Genomic DNA, 22,616 nt, shown 5'->3' on the forward strand with positions numbered 1-22,616 from the left:
GTCGTCAGTGATAACTGAGGTGGTTTATCGTAGTCGATCCAATAATCGTTCACGTTTCGCAAACGAGGCGATATCCATCTAGGTCGACAGAAAGGCCCAAACTAGTTATGAATCGTTTCCGTCGCTGCGCACTATATCAATACGTACCTACTGTTAAACTTTATTTTTTTTCAACGGGTTAATCGTTTGCGAATTTTTCCCTTTTTACACGGCCGGTTTAAGACCGTCATTGCGGGGCGAGCGACGGTCGACACCACGGAGGATACGTGCGCGCTCACACACGACTCCTAAACTACGCGAACCAAATCTGTTTGGCGTGTGACTGATGGGGTAGCTCCGGTGAATTTACCAAAACCCGGAAAGCATCCCCTCCCGTTGTCAAGGGTAGGGATAGATGGGCGCGCGCGAAGAGAGTGTGCTAGTGAATGGATGATGGCATTGATAAATGAACGAAGCCAGTTTGTTCGAGCGAGCACCCACCCACCCATAATACGTTCACAGCGGATACCGGCTATACCCGATCCCTATTTTCTAATCTCTCAAACACGGCGTATCCGAGCTATATACGCGTACTGCGTACACACAAATAATAATAATATACGGTCGTCTTTGCCACTAACTGTGCGGCAGGGTGGATGGGCCGGGCTCACCAGCCGAAAACCGCGTTACCTCTTCGGGACGAGGATTAACCGCGGGACAAAACGTAGAACCGATCGGATTAGAACCTTTCACGCAAGTGCGAGCGGTCGGTGGTGAAAAAGAGCTCTGCAAGTCGCCGGGGTATAGTATACTCGTGTGTGCAGAATTATCACTCGGGCGGACTTAACTCTGCGTCGCTGCGAAACACACACACACACGCGCGCACACACACACACACACACACACACACACACACACACACACACACACACACACACACACACACACACACACACACACACATATATATATATATATATATATATACATAAATATATAGAGTAGAGCAATTCTCTAAGCAGCGTTCTCTACTATTTTTTCTTTAGTAATGTATTTATTCAAAGTTATATTTTTGGAATTTTTAATAATACTTAAGAACTATGTCTTAAAATACTTGGAATTTTTATAGCATTTAAAAGTTTTCTGTGGCTACGTACAAATTTATTTTTTCTAAATGATGACATCCATTTTTTCACTGTGAATAATTGTTGAGAAATAAATTTTTGAAAATATTGATGTTCAAATACAAAAGAATATTTTTAGAGTTATTAAATTTAGTATACTACGGATAATAAGTCATAAATCATAGGTTTGGAAGTTAAGGTAGGTATCTATAATTATTGGAAAATTATGTATAGTTAGTTATTAATAATTAATATTAAACTATTAGACTATTTTATTTTAAAAATGTTGTGACTTGTGAGTACCTTACACATATTATATTGCCGTTATTAGGGTGTTTATCCTTATAACGCTAAGGTTAAGAACTACTCAATAGACTGGATATTTATTTAGATAAATAAAATGTACTTAAAATGCAGATTTTATTGTAAAAAAGGGTGATTCTTATTGAAGAAAAAAGTTTATATGCCACGGGAAACTTTTTAAATGATATACGAGATTTAAGTGTGTTTATAAATTCTAAAAATCAGAACTTGTATAAATCCATTAATAAAGGTTAAATAGCGGGAGGGAGTGAGCATGCTTGGTGAATCACTCTGTATACATGTATAATGAAATTTTCCCGAACGCATCCGTATTATGACCTTCGTAATTGATTCCGGAGGATTCCCTCGAGGATTATATATACTGCTTTAGGTAATAGTTTCACTTTCAATCAGATTTGAATCGAGTCTATCACCCCTAGAGCCGTCTGTTAGCTGACTTAGAACATATGTGACACCGCCGCTGCTACTACCACCACCTTAAGCGTGTTCCGTGGAAAGTTTTTCGTACAAAATGATGGATATCAAATTAAAAGTTAGTCAGGTTGAAATCGAATTCGGTCGTCTATTTCTAGTGCATTTACGTACATTACGTTAGAACAAAAGAAGTAGTCTTTTACTCTTTTACACATTTTTCTCAGTAAATTGTATTCTACCATTTACTATATTTTTAAATTATTTTAGATCATAACATTTGTATTTATTCATATTGTTTCGATAAAAACAGGTTTGATAGCTGGTAATATTATTATTTATTGTTAATGCAAAATTAAATTTAAGATTTATACGATTCTATGTCAAGACTCGAAACTGCTTGAGTCATTTTATAATTTTAAACGACAAATCAATTTATTAATATTTATTTTCAACTATTCAAATAAAACTGATTGCACGTTTCTAAAAAATATCGTGTCTTAGATAAAATATAAAAGACCGAAAATATAAATTCATATTTGATTTCGTAACATTTTAATGCATAAAAAATAAATTTCTTATACATGCAACTAATTATAAGTATTGGTAAAATTATATTTTAATAATATATTGTATATAATATATATATAGTATTTGTAGTAATAATTGTCTAATAAACATAAATGTTTAAAAAATTTAAGTACGATTATTAAATTGTATTAAATATTTTTAGAAAGAAGTACAGGATTGTTATTGTAATCGACATTTCGAATAAAGTAAATATACCAATACAACGTTAACTTAATATGATTCGTATTTAGTTTAATATAAAAATGAGTAGGATGTCATAATATTATATTATCTGCTAATGCATAATATAAAAAAAAAAACGATTGACACGTCTTCTTAAAATAATTATTTGAATTTTATTTGAAAAAAAAAACCATAAATGTTGGTATGTGCTGAGTTTTATATATTCCTAGTAAATATAATTTGTCAATGCATCAATTAATGTTGCGTTTTTTTTTATTATTTTAACAAAATAAGCGCACTTTAACTATTTTAGTATTATTTGAATAATTTATTTTAAAATATAATAATTGATTTTTAGAATACGTTGGCTACTGCTTGCTGTGGCTGGCTGTATTCTTTAAGTGAAATGATTTATTCGGAAGGCCATCAACAATAGAACGCAGATAAACTTACATGTTTAAGGTCTCACAAATTACAGTACAAATATGAAATCTCCTTCCAGGGAGGTCCCATTACGGCGCTTCGGATATTAGAAGTAGCGTAAGTGGCATCATAATATATAGGTCTTATGGTATGAGAGGGATATTTTTGAAATATTAAACCGGAGTCGTATGATTAATTGTGGTAGGTCAGCTATAATAACCCGTGGCTAGTCCCCGGAAGCAGTAATCCTTTTTATTAATATATGTGGCTGCGTTGATATATATACATTATACATACATATACGTCCACACAAACATCAAAATCAATAAAGTAAAGAGGGTAGACGCCAAACTTAAAGGTCTTGTAAATATTTGATATTGTTATTGGTAAGATGCGAAGTATAAACAACAATAACCTTCTCTGATTCTCTCGTTACGCTAATTAAATGCTCAAGCCACAGACCACGTTTCAATTTTCATTTTGGACGGTCAAACTGGTAAATATTCAGACCAAGCAGGATAAATATAACCTTACTAACTATACCCTATCTAGCAGTATTACCGTTATTGTTTCAACAGTCCCACAGCCATGCAAATTCACATACACGAACACATAGTTGACAAATTTAATTATTTCGAACGATTACACAAATTCTATAGTGCCTTACATAATACGAAGGTTAGATATTGGGACTTAACACTATTCGCTTTAACAAATAATATCCCCACGTTTATTTTCTTTGCTAAGTTGGATAGCTCTTGGCAGAATATAATATTAATTTTTGAAGTTTTACAATCAGATAATATTTATAAAACAAGTTTCATTTTTGATTTTTTATCGATTTTCGTTCTTTAAAAATCATTTAAGTAAGGAATTGGTGGGTCAGACGTGAATAACTTGATAAAATATATGCAAAGTTGATTGTTCTCATTCCGTCCCTTGTCCTAGATTCGCGATAGTGTGGCTTTTTAATCACTCCTTATTAATATGGACTAGTGTCGAGGCAATTTGTATTGTGAGTGCTAAAAGTTAGAACTTTTATCGTTATCGTCGGTTGAGTACAACCCTCATAATAACATCGTGACCAAACGAATCAGATCTGATCAATTTCTGATAGCTATTAGCATATCTAGCTATATGTGTGAATTGTCGAAAGAACCATGAACCGTAATTCGTGTTAATTAAAGTCTATATTTTTGTCGATCAATGTTTTATATATTGTTGTTATGCTTGTGCATTGAACATCCGACTGATAAAAAACATTATTTATTTGCTATTGAAAGCCATAATACCGATTCAACTTTGGTAAATTTCGCGCATAATGCAATTAAGAGATGTGCATTCAGTACTCATTTAACAAAACATTATAGCATTTGTAATTATTCATAAATTATTGTTATCCAAAACTTATCTCATATTCTTTTTAACTAATATATGGTTTGGGATATTGAACGAAACTACCAATATGAATTCAGCATAATGATTATTTATGGGTTTTTTTTAGTTTTGTTATCCTTATAGTTTTTTTTTTTTTTTTTTAGTAGGTTATAGAAGAAGCCAAACATTACATAATTCTAATATTAAATATATCAATCGTTTAATTTTTTATTTTCACATTATATTCGCGAGGTATAAAAAAAAGGACTGAACAATTTCAAAAAAGAGTAAATTTATTTTAGCTTACCCGTTTTCAGCGAAATCGAATTAAGCTTATTCCATGGTAAGTAACTTTAAATATTCGGCGTTTTCATTGATTAATTATCAAGTCAGTTATATTATGAAAATGTGAAAAAAATTTAAATATTTTATCTTTGTTATGTTAAATATCATTTTACAGAATTTTTAAGTTTGTATAATTTATATCTGACCTGAAAATGTGATACGAAGTTAAATGTTTACTAAGTACATTATACTCTCAAAAATCGTATACTCTTTTTTAGTTTTTACATATGTATACACACTTACTAGTATATAGTTTTATTTAAAATAAGCGCTATACCTATCCCTTACTTACAACTGTTTTTTTCGAATGAAATTTACCTGATATATTGTTACTTATAATAATTTAATTCTAGTCTTATTAATTATATAGCTATAAGCTAAATAAATAATGACTATAGTCATTAATTCTTAATATTATTATCTATAGATGTAATTTCATAAAATATATTTTTAAATAATTATATTTAATTGTAATTTATTAAAGTATAACTTAAGTAATTTTTGAAATATAATACTTTATTGATTTAAATTCATAAACTATTTATTGTATTTTTTTAAAATTAACTATTTGATAATTTTCCTTAACTATATAACTACCAAATGCAATCTTATAATATGATATTTTTGCTTTCAAGTGTATATTATACATTCTATAATTTATATTGACTAAATAATAAATCAAGGGATTAGAAATTTTTACGATTGGATTTTTTTTTTTGATTTTTTTCAGCAATTTTGTTATAAATAAATTATTTGGTATTTCATTTCACCATTTAATTTTTCTTACCTTTTGTAAAAAAGTTTGGATGATCTTGATAATTCATATTTTAATTTAGCTGCAGGAATTTATATTTATATTAAGGTTAGAGCGAGGTAAACTATCGGCCTTAGACTTTTTATAAACGCTTCTTTCTATAGAAAATAATACATTGCGTCAGTTAAAAATTTAAAAATGTTCATATAGCACTAATATAGATTAATAATTGAACAAATTTTTTGTTTTTATAAGTAAAAATTATGAAAACAGGAAAAAAATGTAAGAAATTCTTGATTTCCTATGCAAGTCGTAGTTACATAATATTTTTATGCTTTACACATTGAACCCAATCAAAATTGTAATTTAAGTAAAATCATTAATTAACATACCTACTAAATTAAAATCAGTGCCTTGTATTAAATTTGATTGTAAACACAGTTTAAAGTAATTACATTTACATTTTTAAATTAATATATGGTAAAATTTTAATATTAATGAATTATGAAATCAACAATTAAATTTTCTTGATTATTTTGTAGACTACCTATCTAAGGTTCTGAAAAGACAGTGATTTATAAAAGTATTTATTACAATTAAGTTGAATCTTAGAACACTTTTGTACACCCATATAAAAGTATGTACATTTCAATTGAAAATGTATGGTATTATTCCACTCTTTTTTTAAAAAAAAAAAAATTGATAAAAACTTGATATTATATAATACTAGAACGTTATATTTAAATAAATAATACAATATACCTATTACATTTAAGATAAATGATTTATTCTCTCATTAGGAGAAAAATGTACACAAATTTATTTATTTTTTGATTATTTATCCTACAGTTTTACACAACTTAATAATAACATTATAGTGAAAATATAAAGTTTTATTGTTGTACTGCGAATTTTTTTTTTTTTTTTGATTCTTTTATTTACTGTGTCATTTAGTATTTATTTTTATTTTATTCTTTTCCCGACGTTACATAAAACAAAACTAAAAATACAGTAAAAAAATAGGTTACATGGAAAGTTTTATTTATATAATTATAATCCGAAAAACCAAAATATTTAAATAACCAAATTAGAAAAACTCGTCCTTCAAACCTATTAGGTTTAGATATTTATACTTAACGAAAACAAAAATAATGAAATAATGTATAATTATATAAAAATACTTATGTTTTATTTACTAAGAAAATTATTAGACACTTAAAATACCTAATAAATTCTAACGAACTGCATATTTTATCTTGACTAGCATCGAATAATAATTAAAGTATGTTAAAAAATGTGTGTACTAATAAATTCATATGACTATCAACTGATGATGTTAGATTATAGAAACCTTAAAATGCAAAAATAGGAAAAATAAAATAACTTAAAATATCATCAATATTTTATTATTACAAAACAAATCAATACAATTTAGGTGCATCAATGTTTTAAAAAATGTTAATTTAAGTCACTTCATAATAATCGTAAATAAACATAATTATATTAATTTTAATTTAAAAGTTACACTTATAATATTATTAGTTGTTTAAAATTTACGAATTATTAATTTTAGCGGAAGGATTTTTAAAACAGCTGGTCTTTAGAATTTTTTCCTAGGTATTAATCAATAGACCCTTTTACAGTCCTCGTCAGTGTGCTTATGTTTTAGTTAACACTTATTTCGTGCTTTGTAGAAAACTGATATAATAGGTTAGGTTAGCAAAATGTCTAATATGCTTCTAAGCATTAGGCATTACTTTTCGTAATCAGCTTATGCGTATTATACCTATGATCAAAACAGTCTCATTTCACAAAATCTGATGGTTTATCCAAAAACCCAATTAATCTTTGGATCGAATCGTTTCAACGTCTCAATGATTTTAGTATTTTATTTTTTATTTTTATTAGCAATGTATTATCATCAATGAATTTAAATTATTTTAAAATTACTTTGGTTCGCTATATTTTTATTTTGGGTTATTTGTAACACTATTATTGCGAGATATTTCCAGTCAGATCGATCTGTGTAACCTGAAAAACTGTGTGTGATATTAAAAATAATATGTCAGAGAAACACGGAATATTAAATTCGATTCTTTTCATAAATATTGGAAAGCCAACGCATTTCATTAATATTTAAAAACATAGTTGTTGTATAGCGCCTGCATGGATTGCATATTATCCATTGTATATGGTGTACATTATTTGTAAGCTGTAATACGCATTTAACTACACCCTTTATCGAAATAAATTTCTTTTAATGTGTACCTATTTAGTTATTTATTCAATATCGCACGGCATCGTGTTACAAAAACATAATATTGTTATTTCGAACAGCGTTAAATAGATTGAATGTACGAAAGTTTTGTTATATCGAAAAACAAATCCAATTTCAAAAGTAGTTATTGTTGGATATCTGACAATCACCTTGTCATTAGATTCAGTGTTTTATACTTTTTCGAATTCTTGATAAGTATGAGGATTAAACACATATAGAAAAAGTTTGAGGGAATGTAATTATAAACTATTTTCGAAATTATTGTAACTTTTATAAATTAGTTATTAATATTGTTTGATTTAAAGTAACTTGGACATATTCGTTATTTATTTTTATTTTGTGTGTGTGGTGGTGGTTTAGTTAATAATTTAACATCAATAAAAATGATTTATGGATATACATAAGTTTAGATAAAGGCGTGTCAAAGCGCATGACTAAAAAGTAAAAAGTTTATGAACATTAAACAAATTAAATAAAGTTTCATAATTCCCATTTAATTCACCATTTAGTTTTGACGCACGTATAAAATTATACTTTAAGAGTAATATAAAAATTTAACCTATAAATAAAGACGTACATTTTTTTTAAATATATTGATTAATGATAAACTTCTGAAATTAAAAATAAAATGGTTTTGATATAAAAACAAGACAAGTTATAAATCATATACTAATAAAATATTTACTATATTTATTTTATATTAATTATGTTTTAATTTTATACACAAAAAGCTATAAAATATGTAGTACTTATATATTATAAATAAAGTACAGCATATACTACGAGTTAGATGTAGGTATGCCATCGGTAGTAAAATATGTGTTAATTTTTCTTTAAGCACTTTTTGTTTGAACTATTTTTATTCTATTAAATGATATTGAGGGGGGAGGGTCAAGTAATAAAAGACAATGTTTCTAAAATTTTAAAATCTAATTTAATCAACGAAGAGTGATGGTGTTTGAATAACTATCGTAATAACATACGTCATAATATTATAATCATAACTATCGATGCACCATAAATTAACATACGACCACACTATATCATTATTCAATAACCTACCCAACAAATATCTTATTAAAATATAAGGTATTCAAATTGAACTTCATGAAGAGCGTTTTTTAAGGGGCCGGTTGTAGCGCAATAGAGAAAACAAATTAATTCAATCATCAATGTTAACATTCTGTCTTTACTATATAATGAAAACAAGTATTATTAGAGATATTAACCTTAATTATTATGTTATCGGTGACACATGCCGATAATTGATATTTTATATATTACATTAATATTTTATTAAAAAAATAAATACACTTGTACAAAAACATAAAATTGTTTTGTCATTAATAATTTTTAAGTCGTCAGTTTGTTTTAAACAGCCTGAGGAATCATTCGATGTAAAAGTTTGAATAAGTCCGTTATCCAAATTATTATATTGTTTAATGATGAGTATGTGCGTCACATTATTACCTAGGCACGTTCAATGCCTTAAATTATCGCATTATTACTTTTTGTCGTGAAAAAAGCGGTGAAGTAGTTTAAACGAATAATGGTAACAGCAGTCACCTTATTTTTACTCCTCATTTTGTCCGTAAAATATTTCTCTCGAGGGAATAACCAAGCACAAATCACTCCCACGAGGCTCCGAGAATCATATTAGTTTTTGTTTAGTAAAAATCAGATGAGTAGTTTAAGCGAATTGCGGGAACGTAAAATTGCTTGACAAACACATTGCATTACTACTTCAAACAGTTGAAAAAAAAACAAATAAAATACTACGAAACTATAATATAATATTCTGAAATATTGAGTAGGCATTTCGTATAAAATAATAAATATAACAAATAACAATAATAATAAAAAAAACTAACACACGTAGTATTATCGGGTCTCTTGAGGATATGACATTTACAACTTCTCTTAAATTGCGACGTATATTTTAGATTCTGAGCACAGGGACGAATGTATTGGTTTTACAATGTAGGATTTTATTACCATTTATAATTTTTTTTGTGCTTTTTGAAAGAATCAAAAACTCTCGACTATGAGGGTGGTTTTTTTTTAGAAAATCAGATATTATTGACACAATGGAGGAATCAAAAGTAAAATAATTTACAGTAATTTTCAATATAATCGGTTAAAATAAAAATGAAATATCCTACGGAAAAATTGAAAAACGACACTTAACTAATCATAGATTTAATTTTTTATTGTATTTTAAAAATGAGTAACCGAAGAGACTTTAAATTTACACTGAAAATTTAAAATATAAATTTTCTAGACCCCCGAGTTCATGGTTTTCAAAATATATTGGGAATTGTTGTACATTTTATAGAGATTTAATTTCGTTTGCCAATAAACAAGCTTGAAAACTGAATACAAGATGGTATTCAATGGTTTAATTACAGAAATGTGAAAATATTAAAAATACAAGGTCATAATTTTTTTTAAAAGAGTTAAGTCCAAATGTTGGCAAAATTCATTAAAATGATGAACATTTTTAAATTACTTTGTTACTAGAAATGTATTCAATTTTTGAATTTAATAGATAAGGATTAAGGATTGAAATTTAATACAAAGTTCCTCGTAAATTGTTGTTAGATTTTATTACCATTTATAATGTTTTTGTGTTTTTAAAAAGGATCAAAAGTACATAAGTATAATTTTTTTAATAAACACTTGCAGAATTAAAAATTATATAGTTATTTTCTATTTTTAATGGAATTTTCAAATTATTTTGACTAATTATTAAGCAATTTTATAACATTGTACTGAATTTACACACTTCTAAGATATGTCAGTATGGACTTTAAATTAATAATAATCATAATATATTTATAATATTCTATGATTATAATTATTATATAAAATATGCGATTTTTTAGATAAAAAGTAGTTATAGTTGAAAATATCACATTACTAATAAATATAAAACTAATTTAATAATATTAATCGTATCCGTTTTATAAATTATAAAATAACCTTAGAAATAGAGGCTGATATATCGTCTCCACTCAGAATCGTTTTTCGAATTCAATTATTTATCATTGAATTAAAATTTACCACGTCCATTTCAATGACCTACTCAATAATGAAAGAAGTTCAAAACTCACTATGTAGAAAAAGCAACTTCATCAGTATTTTAAAAATTATTTGAATCATATTGCACTGCTCTTTGAATACCGTTAATTTAATTATATTCTATATTTTATACATTGTGTGCGTAATACCGTATGTTACGTAACGGTATTCAAAACTTTCTTGTCACTGTTAAACATCTTATAAAAATATATTATTTAAAGATATGATATGTATAAGTTTTTCTATAGCTGAAAATATATATTTTCTGTAATAAAATATGCATTTAATGATAAAATACGTCTTTTATTATTTTGTGCATCTGTTAAAAATTATTTCACGATATATTAACATCTAGTTGTTATTGTCACGTGCTTATTATTTGTATTACATGCGTAGTTTAACCTTGATTATTGATTATTTTTCATTTTAGAATTATAAATTGTAGAAATTTTAAATCGTTTATGTAGAAAATAATCGATCTATAATATTTATAATATAATATATAAATATGTATATTTTCTTAAATGAATAAGTAGTAAAAAATAAAAGCTTTTTTTTATTATTATTGTAATTTTCATAGTTTTTTCTATTTTTAGATCGCTCACACTGGTATTTGAGTTATTTACATAAAATATGCTAAGCACATTAATATTTTATATTTATATAGTATATACATAAATAAAATGTAATACAATATGCTGCACATTCCATTACAACAAAGCTAAGAGTAATTTGCTATGAGTTTTAAAGTTACCATTGTAATAATTAATGTGTATATAGTATATACTGTTTCTACACATTAGTTATGATATTGTATTGTCTAAACCATTTAAATAAATAAATTTTTGTCACATGGATCAACATTCTAAACATTTGTTCTAGTGAAAAGAAATTAATATAATATGCATCGTGATCGTACTGTCTTGTTATGAAACATATAATTAAAAAAATTAACACCTATTAATAAAATTTTCAATGAAAATTAATATAATTCAAATGATATGATGTAAAAAAATAAATAAAAAAAAAAGTTAAATTTTATCGATTATCACTAAACAGCCATTGATTTATACAAACAATTTGTTTTAAATGATCCCTTGTTTATTTTGGAAGAACGGTACATTCGCATTATAAACAACGATCGTTTGTCGGTGATTTATATTAAATGAATAACTGACTAAGTTTGATATACCAACAGTATCTTCGAATAGGTAGAATTTTCGAACGCAACGTATTCAAAAAGTAATCTGAAAAAAGTTTTCTCGCCATTCTGCAACCATTACGCTGCGAAATGTAAATTCGAATACAATAATATTTATTGTAAACTCTGCAAAATATTAATATTGACAATCGCTTACATTTCTCGAAAGTAATTTTAAAACTTTGATAACCGATACCAAAATCGTTTTCCCTCGAAGTAAAGTTATACTGCAGTTTGTCGAGAAAGGCCGTGGTATCTTTAAACGGATGGAGTGGTATATATGCACAGTATTAAAATTACGTACCATGTGTATAAATTATAATATGCAATATACTGATACTCGCTGTATATTATAACGTATATTATTCAAAAGTAGATACTAAAGAAGCTCAAATAGTTCTGTTTTATAGTTTATTATTATTATAATATTATTTATGAATTGGTTTCTTTATGTATTATTTAATATAATTTCTCTATTTTTAGAGTCAACAGTTAATTTTTATATTTATTCCAACTCGTATTATCTATCTGAAATAAAACCATTTTATATTATTAAGACATTTTAGTAACTAGAAAGTTAATTACTTTTTTGATTTTTCGCTATTATGGAAGTATTTTATGTTAAATTCGTATCAACTGTTATTCATATTATGATTATTATTGTGGATTATATAATTTGTTACTGCATAAGTAATCTTTATAATTTAGAAATCAAATATATAACACATTTTAAAACACTAATAAGGTATGTGAATTCATTTTCCTGTTTAAGTGTTCATTCAGAAACTATGTATCTTCCCTAAAATTTGACCAACTTTTTTCCTTTATGCTTATAATAATATCAATAATTACCCATTTAAATTCAATCGTGACACGAATCTAGAAGATTCGAAATGATAAGAAATGATATTTTATTTTCAATCAAAAAACTATAACGTGGTACCTATAGTTAATCAACTATACCGCAAAATAGCAATCCCCCGTCCCATTTAGGATTTTCAAAAAGGCCAAATATTAATTTTGAAATTACTTACGGGCTACATGCAGTGAATAAATTTGAATTTACGTTTTATTTACATAAAAAGGAGTTTTCGTTTGAAGTACTTTTTTCCCCTGGATGTAAAAATGGCTAGTTTCTAGTTATATTTTCAATGATAATAATTAAAAGATATAAGTATAATAAGATAAGATAAATAAAATATATTGCATACAATAAAACCATAAAATAATAATTATATATTATTAACTTTAAAAGTTCAGAATTTTGGATTTTAGAATATAAAATTCAGTTTTAATGTGGACCATACAAAATGTATTAAAGGATGCCTGCAAGCCCTAAGTTAGGGCCGCTAGTCTCAAGTAATAATTTAAGTGTCTATATTTGATAACTGTTAAAAAATAAAATTATCGTTATTCCAATAGGTACTTAAATTATTATTTATACATTTTAATTACGATGATAATAGCATAGAATATACATTAATATACTACTGTAAGTCGTTATTTATCCGTAAGTGTAAGAGGTATCCTGTTACATAGGTAGTAAAGTACAACTACGGTGGCGTTGTCTCGGGCGAAAGTTATCGCGAATCGAACATTATACATATATCTTGAATGCGTTTAGGTTAAACCATCCCATGAGACCGGAACACTGGGACGACAAGTCACATTCATCTCACTAAAAAGTGTCTTGTTTTTTTTTTGTGAATACATTTTTTTTAATCTCGACGAAATTCTTGTTACTTTATTTTACTTAGCACCCAAATAATTCGTTGATTTTTAAACCATGGTGACTCGGACGATATCCTGTTTGTCTATAGCCTATATGATCTGTAGTTGTGTAATTTTAGTTTTTACTAGGGTAGGATAAAACAATAGAATGGCCTATTTGACGGTCTACGAAGCCATTCGCTAACTGTTCGAACTGGTCGTGTTAATTTGTTTTTCTGTATGATTAACATGTTAAGTTATCCATAGTTAATATCCTTAGTCATTTGTTGGTCTAAGACAATCAGTCAACTGACGATCGGTTTTCATTGGTTAGTGTAAAAATATGTGCTAAATCTCGATTGCTTAAGCAATGAATTGCTAAATGTACACTCTACACAAAGTAATGTTATGTCAATTCATCTTCATATTAAAAATTAAATATAATCTCGTCACAATTCAATATGGCTATGAACATTTTAATAGTTAGGAAGATTTCAATCCTTCTGATAACATGTAACATATTTTAGTAATTGTTGGTTTTTACGTTTGTATGAGTATCGAGTATTATTATTTATGAAAATACTATAAGATGGGATAGAAACATCTTGTAAAGTAAATTGAAGGGTAGTTATAATAAGTTTGGTTTGGTGATAAATGATAATATTTCGTATAACTATTATATAGATCTTTATATAGATGTTAGGCTATAGGTATACACAATACACACATGCATAGTAAAAACTGACTTGCAACTGCTGTATTTTTTAAAATAATTATTTATTTAAATATGTTAATTTAAATTACGATGTTTCCCTTAAAATCAAAATATTGTTAATTAATTAATTTTGCTAATCATTTAAAATGGTATATTCTGTCATACGAATATAACAATATTATCATAATATTATTTTATAGTTTATATGAATAAACTAATTATACTTAAGTTAATACCGAACGAAAGGAATTACCATTATTTGTACATCGAATAGCATTTAGTATATATAAAAACAAGTTGAGTATAATATTATTTTGTATAGAGAAACGATGTTCGACATTTTACAATACGCTAAATTAGTTATTGTCCCTGACAACAGAGCACACTACCAGTCACTAACGATTTTATTTAATTTTCTTATTAAAATGTTCTATTAAATAATATAATTACTCATATTTTATTGTTTTACATTATTATAATAATTGTACTACCATCATATTATATGCAAGGCGCATCAACTTATCACTTACTTTCAACAATTTCGAATGATTGCTTGTATGTAACCTGATTTAATGAATGGACTATAATGTTATTTGGTGTATTTATTATTTATTTATGTATATAAATATATTTTTTTAAATTGATATCAGTATTGAAAGACATGTTAGGTATTTTCGTTGATTAACACTATTTAAAATAATTTTATTTAAAAAAATGATCTTGTTCGATGTATAAGATTTTGAATGTAAGTGACATATAAACGTCTTTTTTTGGATAGGTGACTATTTTAGAAGACAATTTAAGCACCGAATAAAACTATTTAAACTTAAAATGTAGATCTTATTTATGTTAGGTATCTATTTAAATTTAAATTTAAAATGTATTTATATTACATAGGTAAATAGTAACTTATACATATAACTATGTTAAGTACGTTAACTTTTAATGATGAAAAATATGAATAATAGGTATGTTACGAAATTTAGTACCATTGACGTATCGAATAATGATGACAAATAATATATTTGAATGTATATGGATTATATTTTATTTAATATAGATATTATAAGATAATTGCATATTTATATAGATTAATTTGACGTTGGTAATTGTGCATAATAACTATTAATAGATAAAATTATTAATTACTACAGTTTTAGCCTCCTGTATTCAGTGCTATTTAATATATAACACATTGTTTCTCAATACAATATTATATTATAGTCAGTATATTTATTTATTTTTATAATATAATATACTCAATACTAATAGGTATATATAATATTATTGCCATATTTATAACTTGTAATTCATAAGATACTGTTAAAATGGATCAAATGACAAAATTATATCCATAATCCCATCTTGTATGCGTATTACAATATATTTTGTATTATTAAAATACGTAATTGTAGTAAACGTTTAAACATTAATATTATTTATTAGTATAATAATCTTTAGATATAAACAATATTTTGTAAGTTAATTTAATAAAATTGACTGTAATATTTAGAAAAATATATTAGGTATATTTTTTTTTATGAATTCAAATCTTAGAACTGATATCCGGCCATTGAGTTATATATTATGTATAATATATTTTAATATGATATGTATATTTGTAAATGTAACATCAATAAAATACGAGTATAATATCCAGTTTAATTTATTTTAAAAATAATTCATAGTGAAATTATTGTAGCACCATATTTAACATTAATAAATTATAATAGTAAAAATATTAGATTATACTTTATTAAATTTAATAGGTTTTCAATCTAATTTTAAAACGTTGATTTGAAAATTAAACACTTCTTCTCTGTTCATTACTTATACATATATATTTAATACTTAATAAAGTTTATAATGTTAATAAGAGAACATAGGACATTTTCTAATCACATAATTCGCGATTACGTGACAATTACTGGTATATATAACCAGTCAATCATCGCGACTATCGTTCCCAAATATATATAAGACATGTATCTATACACGTTACGAATATCTTAACGTGCGACATCATCGAACAATCTGAATAGTTAGGGCCAGAAAATAAGTGTCGTATACTCGCATCATTTTAACATCATAATATCATGTGACTCGACCAAAATCATGATGTCTGTAATATAGTAATATTATTACAGCACTCGGCGAGAATATTTTTATTATATTATTAAAAAATTTACCTGAATATAGTTGAATAAATTAAAATATAAATTAAATGTTTGTATTGTAGTTGAACAGTCGCCCATGTTGTAACAACGGATGCATTTCGTGTTGTTTTAGGTGAGAACCCGGCGGCCATGCAGCACGGACACGGACGGAGTCTGAACATGCTTAGCTGTCCGTCCATATGGATACTCATACCGTCCTTAGTGATGTTTATCAACTTGAATACAAATTGAAAGCACAATATTATTGGTGTGCGACTGCAGTGAGCGCGTGAAAAACGAAAAACGCTACGCCTATAAAATAACTTTATTATTGTAGGAGAAAAAAAATATTAATAATAATAACGATGACAGATTAAGTGTGAAATAAATAAACACTGTAAATACATTTTTGATTACGGACATAGCTTTTAATAATTTCTAAAACACTGTTGTTTAATATTAAATAATATTACGTCATTACACACTACGCCATGGTGTTTTATAATTTCATTATTATGTTTGTCGATTCCTTTATAATATACCAGTTAAACGATTTATGATTCGATAACAATAAAATACTATTATAATAATTATAATAAAACAAAAATATTATGTACTTTAATACAAATTTTATCCGTGTTAGTTTTTATTATGTTTTAAATGGTGTATACGATTCGTATATAGAAAAATGTATATATTGGTGATATTTATTTGATATTTTCCATGATATTATGTAAATCCATACATTTACGATTTTGGCTTGTACATTTTAGTTTTAAAAATATAATAATGTAGAAATAATGAAGACGTATTATTATATGCGTTAAATATATAAGATAAATGACAAGTAAGGTCATTTCAATCATATGTTTATTGTGTTGTACATTTTAAGATTAAGAACAATGTTGAGTTTATACATCTAAAATTATATTATTGTGTACGTATATACACTAATTTATTCATCGATGTGACAACTCCCTAAAAATTGTTTTAATTTGTGTAAATAAATATTTATATAGTATTGCGAATAAGTAATTTGTTCTGATATCTGAAAACAATTTATTTTACCGAATTTTTTTAACAAATGACTTAATCTGGATTGGAATTTTATAAAAATACATGATTATGCGTTTTCGAAATTTAACATCTAACCGCTAAAATATACCTGTAAAAAATACGAATGCAAATAATTATTTTAAAGCCGAAAGAAATGTGTAACTAATGTTAAGTTGGTTAATTGATATTATCATGGTTGAATGAGTCACCAAAGTCCATGTTTTGTTTGCCATAGTTCAACATTTGCAAAACTTTACTATTCACTGAAATATTAAACTTAGTAACCCCTGATGAAATAAAACAATACACTTCATTGAACTATTTGTGAAACATTAAAGAGAAATGCAAATATGTCTCAAATTTTCGGGCTTTTGAGAATTCTTTTTGATATTAGTTTTCGTACAAAAAGGAAATGCACAGGAATACATTATTTTTCTCTTTAAACAATGTGTTCGTATGTTTATTCCAAAAGGAACAAATAAGCTTTTGGTTTTACAACGTCGTCATTTTTTTCTCATTTTTTTTTCACAATTATTTTTGGAGCAGTAAACTTTTTCAAATTCTCTCATGTAGAATATACAGTTCATTAGAAATCGAATGTAATTTGTTCTTTAAAAACTACAAAATTACTAAACATAAATTATTATTATTATTTAATAATCAATCATACAAATAAAACGTTTATTTTTCAGTATTACAGATTAACAATTAATTTTAATAATAAACATATGTTAAGAATCTATAAATTCAGAATTTAACGACAAGTATTTATAACAACAATTGTATTATATATAGTACTATTATACAAACATTATTAACAATTTGTTATAATCTGTTCAAGGTGATTATTTTAAAAACAAACCCACAAACGTTAATGTTTTTGGAAATTGTTTTTATTACTTGATTAAAAAAATTCAAAAATGAATAATAAACAAAACAAACAAAAAGTAAAAATATAATTGTTGAAAAATAATTTGTGTTATACTTTAAATTAAAATTTAAAATATTTAAAAATATTTCTTTAAACGTTAATACTTTATTAGAAAATACAAGCTAAACTTTAAAATAATCACTATGTACGTATCATATAAATCCATACACAATTTATTTTTATTTTTAAATAACTAAATAAGCAATTTGTGATGATTCAAATGTTTCTAAAATTGTGAGCAATAGATGAATCGTTAAATTATTTATTATTTTAATAAAAGTACTCAATTGTAAATTATAGCACTGTCCATGTATGTAGTGAAACAGCTTAAACGATTATACTGTATCTACCAACCATTTTTTTTAAAAATTATTTTTATTATTTAACGTTCAATAAATATCTTTATTTTTTTTTATTATTATATTTATAAATTGTATACATTGTCAATAAAATAAAATGTATTATTATCTGCACCACAGGTTATTGTATCTTCGATTTATCAATATTATAATAATAAAATTAAAAAAAAAGTACCATCTTTGTAAGCTAAAATTGATTTAAAAGTATTTTATTTAAATGTTTTTAAATAGAATATTCAAATTATTATATGCGTGTATAATATAAATAAATAATAACATAAAAGCACCTATCTTCCGTATAAAACAATAAAATATTGAGTAAACTTAGAAAATTATTTATAATACTTCAATGTCATTATGTTGTAGAAAATATTTATTATTTGTACATTTTTAGCATGTCAAAATATATTTCACTATTCTTTTTATATTTAATACCTTAATAAAATATATTATATTTAATCGAATGTATATCCACATTTAAATACACATGCAGTTACCTTTAAATATATGTATTATTAATGTATAGATATATAATGGATATGTCTGTTCTGTGAAACAAGTTTTTTGTGAATTTTGAATTGTAAATATATAATAAAAAACTGATACTTGTAAATTCGTCTTTTTTTTTATACTTTCAAGTTTAAATATTTATCACGGAAAAGTCCAAATGGTATTATCATAATTTAATAGATCATCGTCTATATCGGATGAAAATGGTTTTAGAAAAAACGAAAAGTAATGAATTTAAAACAGACGTTGTAATAAGTTGTTACATGTTATATTATGTTTAATTTATACGAATATTTTAATAATTAATATGATTCGTTTACTTACCAACATAAAGTGGTGTATTTTAGTATTTACTGTCGAATATTTTATCATATTTAGGAACTAATGCAGAAAATACACATGTCAGTAACTTCAATCATTCATAAATATTATTCCATGGATTACAGTAAATAAAAACCTGATCAGCTGATCGAGCGGTTTTTTTTTGTATTATTCCGTGGCCAGACTGGTAAAACGTCATCTAACAAATGCACAATGTTAATTCTATCTCATTTTAAGGTCCAATATAATTTCTAGCGATAGCTTAAAATCTATTGGTGACATATTCTTATAAAATAGTTGAATCTTAAACGTTCCGGTCTTAAATAATTTTCGTTATGGCATTTTTGGCCAAAAATAGCTCGTTGTCAACAGTGTCTTCTATGAATTTAATCATTTTTGTTTTTGTTCAAGAAACTAACGCTGTGAAAATAAAGGCAGCACTATAATATTTAATCTCAGGTAACGTATTCTGTATACATTTTTAAATGTGGTTTGTGTTTATAATGTTGTTAAAATATCAAAACTATAAAGCAACTTGTTTGTTAGTTTTAGATAAATATATAGAATACATATCCCCCCAATAAAAAACAAATCAATAATTTATATATATGATTATATCCGTTGTCATCTATAACACACATATATATATCTATAAATAATAAGTATAAGTGTACATTAATCTGATTTGTATTTATTTTGTATACGGATTTTGTTTCTTAAAATGCAATTGCTATCAGATACATACATAGTAATGTACAAATGTTATTTACACCTAAGTAATAGTAGTCAAAATTGTTGTTTTAAAAATACTTTGGTTGGTACCTATTAATTATTTACATGTCTAAGTATATTTATAAATTATAATAATACAATATAAATACTGAAAAATCAATAATTTTTCGATTTTTAAACAAATGATATACATTTTCAACCTATAAATATTAAATAAACAATTGATAGTGTAAGGTGTTGTTTATATATTTTTACTAAATAATTCAGATCAAAATTATTTTGATTTTGGAATTTTTATGGTTTCTCATATTGTAATTGAAATATAATCCTAAAATATTTATTATATTTGAATAACCGTTGGTATGGATTTCGTCTTCTGAAATTCCCAAATTTTTATTTTAAATGCATAATAATAATTATTCAGATATAAATATATGGATAAACTGTATTCAAAGGATGTTTTTTGTATTCCTCATTCCAGTATGTTATAATTATTAGAAATGACCTATTTGGGAATTATTCATATTCACATTGTTATTGAAGTATATTAATAAAGTATATTATAAATAGTTATCCAATCACTTATTTCAGTTGAGTACTGCAATTATAAAATTATCAAAATTCTTTATTTAGAATAAAACGTATACAAAATAATAACCTTTTGGATACAGATTCTATTGGCTATCACCTAATGAATTATGCCACATCATAAGATTGATACATAAGTAAAGTTAGATTTACTTTAATAAATACAATAATACTATAAGCTAGGTAAATATAACGGGGAAAATAATATATTTTTTGTTTATAAAATCTGTTGGTACATCTAAAAATTACCTACATTACCTAAAAATTAACGTAACCACATTAGATAATCAATATTTTATATAATTTAGTTTAATATTATTATATAAAATTATAGATGTGTGTTTTAATAAATTTTCTATCGGCATGTTTGAAACTAATAAAATTATGGAAATTATTGAAAAAAAATATTAATAATTTAAATTGTTGATAAATATTATCGATGTTTTTTTTTTTAATAGATTTACTTCAGAAAGTAATAATTTTCTGAATAATGAATGTACATCGATTATTATATTAAACACAATATTTTAAATTATATAGATTGAAAATATAAAATAATAAAATATTTAATAAAAGATTATAATGAAAAAATAAATAGGTGCATTTTACTGAATTAAAATAAAAACATTTGGTCGGTCTTTAAAAAAAATAAATATACAATATGAACCATTAAACTTTAATATAAACAAAAAATCAGATCGTATTATAAAATCCCGATTTTGATTAAATAATACTATTATTATCTTTTAATTTTATCTTGTAGGTTTTTTTTTTCATAGAAAGTATAAAATAATACTAAAACTACATATTTATTAATATGTGTAAGATGGAAATACACACATAAAAATATACTTTGGTTCTTGTATATTACAAAATTTACAAACCAAATTATTATAGTAAGACTAAATATACCAACTGTAATATTATTTTAATTTCTCTAAACCTTTTTAAAACAAAATTTCTTATTTTTATACTAGTATTATTCAATGAGATTGTCATAGTATACAGTATCGTTGGTGATCAACAGGAACTATGATTTAAAATAGTATTATACATGAAAACTGAAACAAAAAAAGTTGACTTATCATGCTGCATGTAGATGAATATTTTATTAATGTGATTTATTTTACAAAAAACATTATTGATTATTGAGTATCTAAATTACTTAAATTTTCCTATCACTCTGCTACTAGTTAAGAAGTCAACTACTGTTCTGACGATTTAATATGAATGCCACTTTACCGTGATTTTTCCAGTTTTTACAAATGTAGGTCTTTGAGTAACCATACTCCATACAACTATAAATCATAAAAAAAATATTTTATTTTTGCATTAGATAAAAAATAAATTTCCTAAAGATGTATTTCTTGCGAGAAATATTTTAAAAATAAATTTTACTTGTTGGATCGTATACACATAAAAATTTAATCATCCGTTTAAATAAGGCAAAGGTATATTTTGTTTTGCGATTTGCTATGAATGCTTCAA

The 22,616-nt window shown here is 25.2% G+C and overlaps 1 protein-coding gene across 1 annotated transcript in view; it reads left to right on the plus strand.

Moving 5' to 3' along the window:
* The window catches only part of LOC113560777 (hemicentin-2-like), a 324,533-nt gene extending 307,350 nt beyond the window's left edge, over positions 1-17,183 (plus strand). Inside the window, exon 7 of the mRNA XM_026966838.1 lies at positions 16,765-17,183. Coding sequence (XP_026822639.1) covers positions 16,765-16,883 — 119 coding nt within the window. The 3' untranslated portion in view covers positions 16,884-17,183. The remainder of the gene's footprint in view (positions 1-16,764) is intronic.
* Positions 17,184-22,616: the final 5,433 nt, after the last annotated feature.

The sequence above is a fragment of the Rhopalosiphum maidis genome, chromosome 4 (assembly GCF_003676215.2).
Source record: "Rhopalosiphum maidis isolate BTI-1 chromosome 4, ASM367621v3, whole genome shotgun sequence".
NCBI lineage: Eukaryota > Metazoa > Arthropoda > Insecta > Hemiptera > Aphididae > Rhopalosiphum > Rhopalosiphum maidis.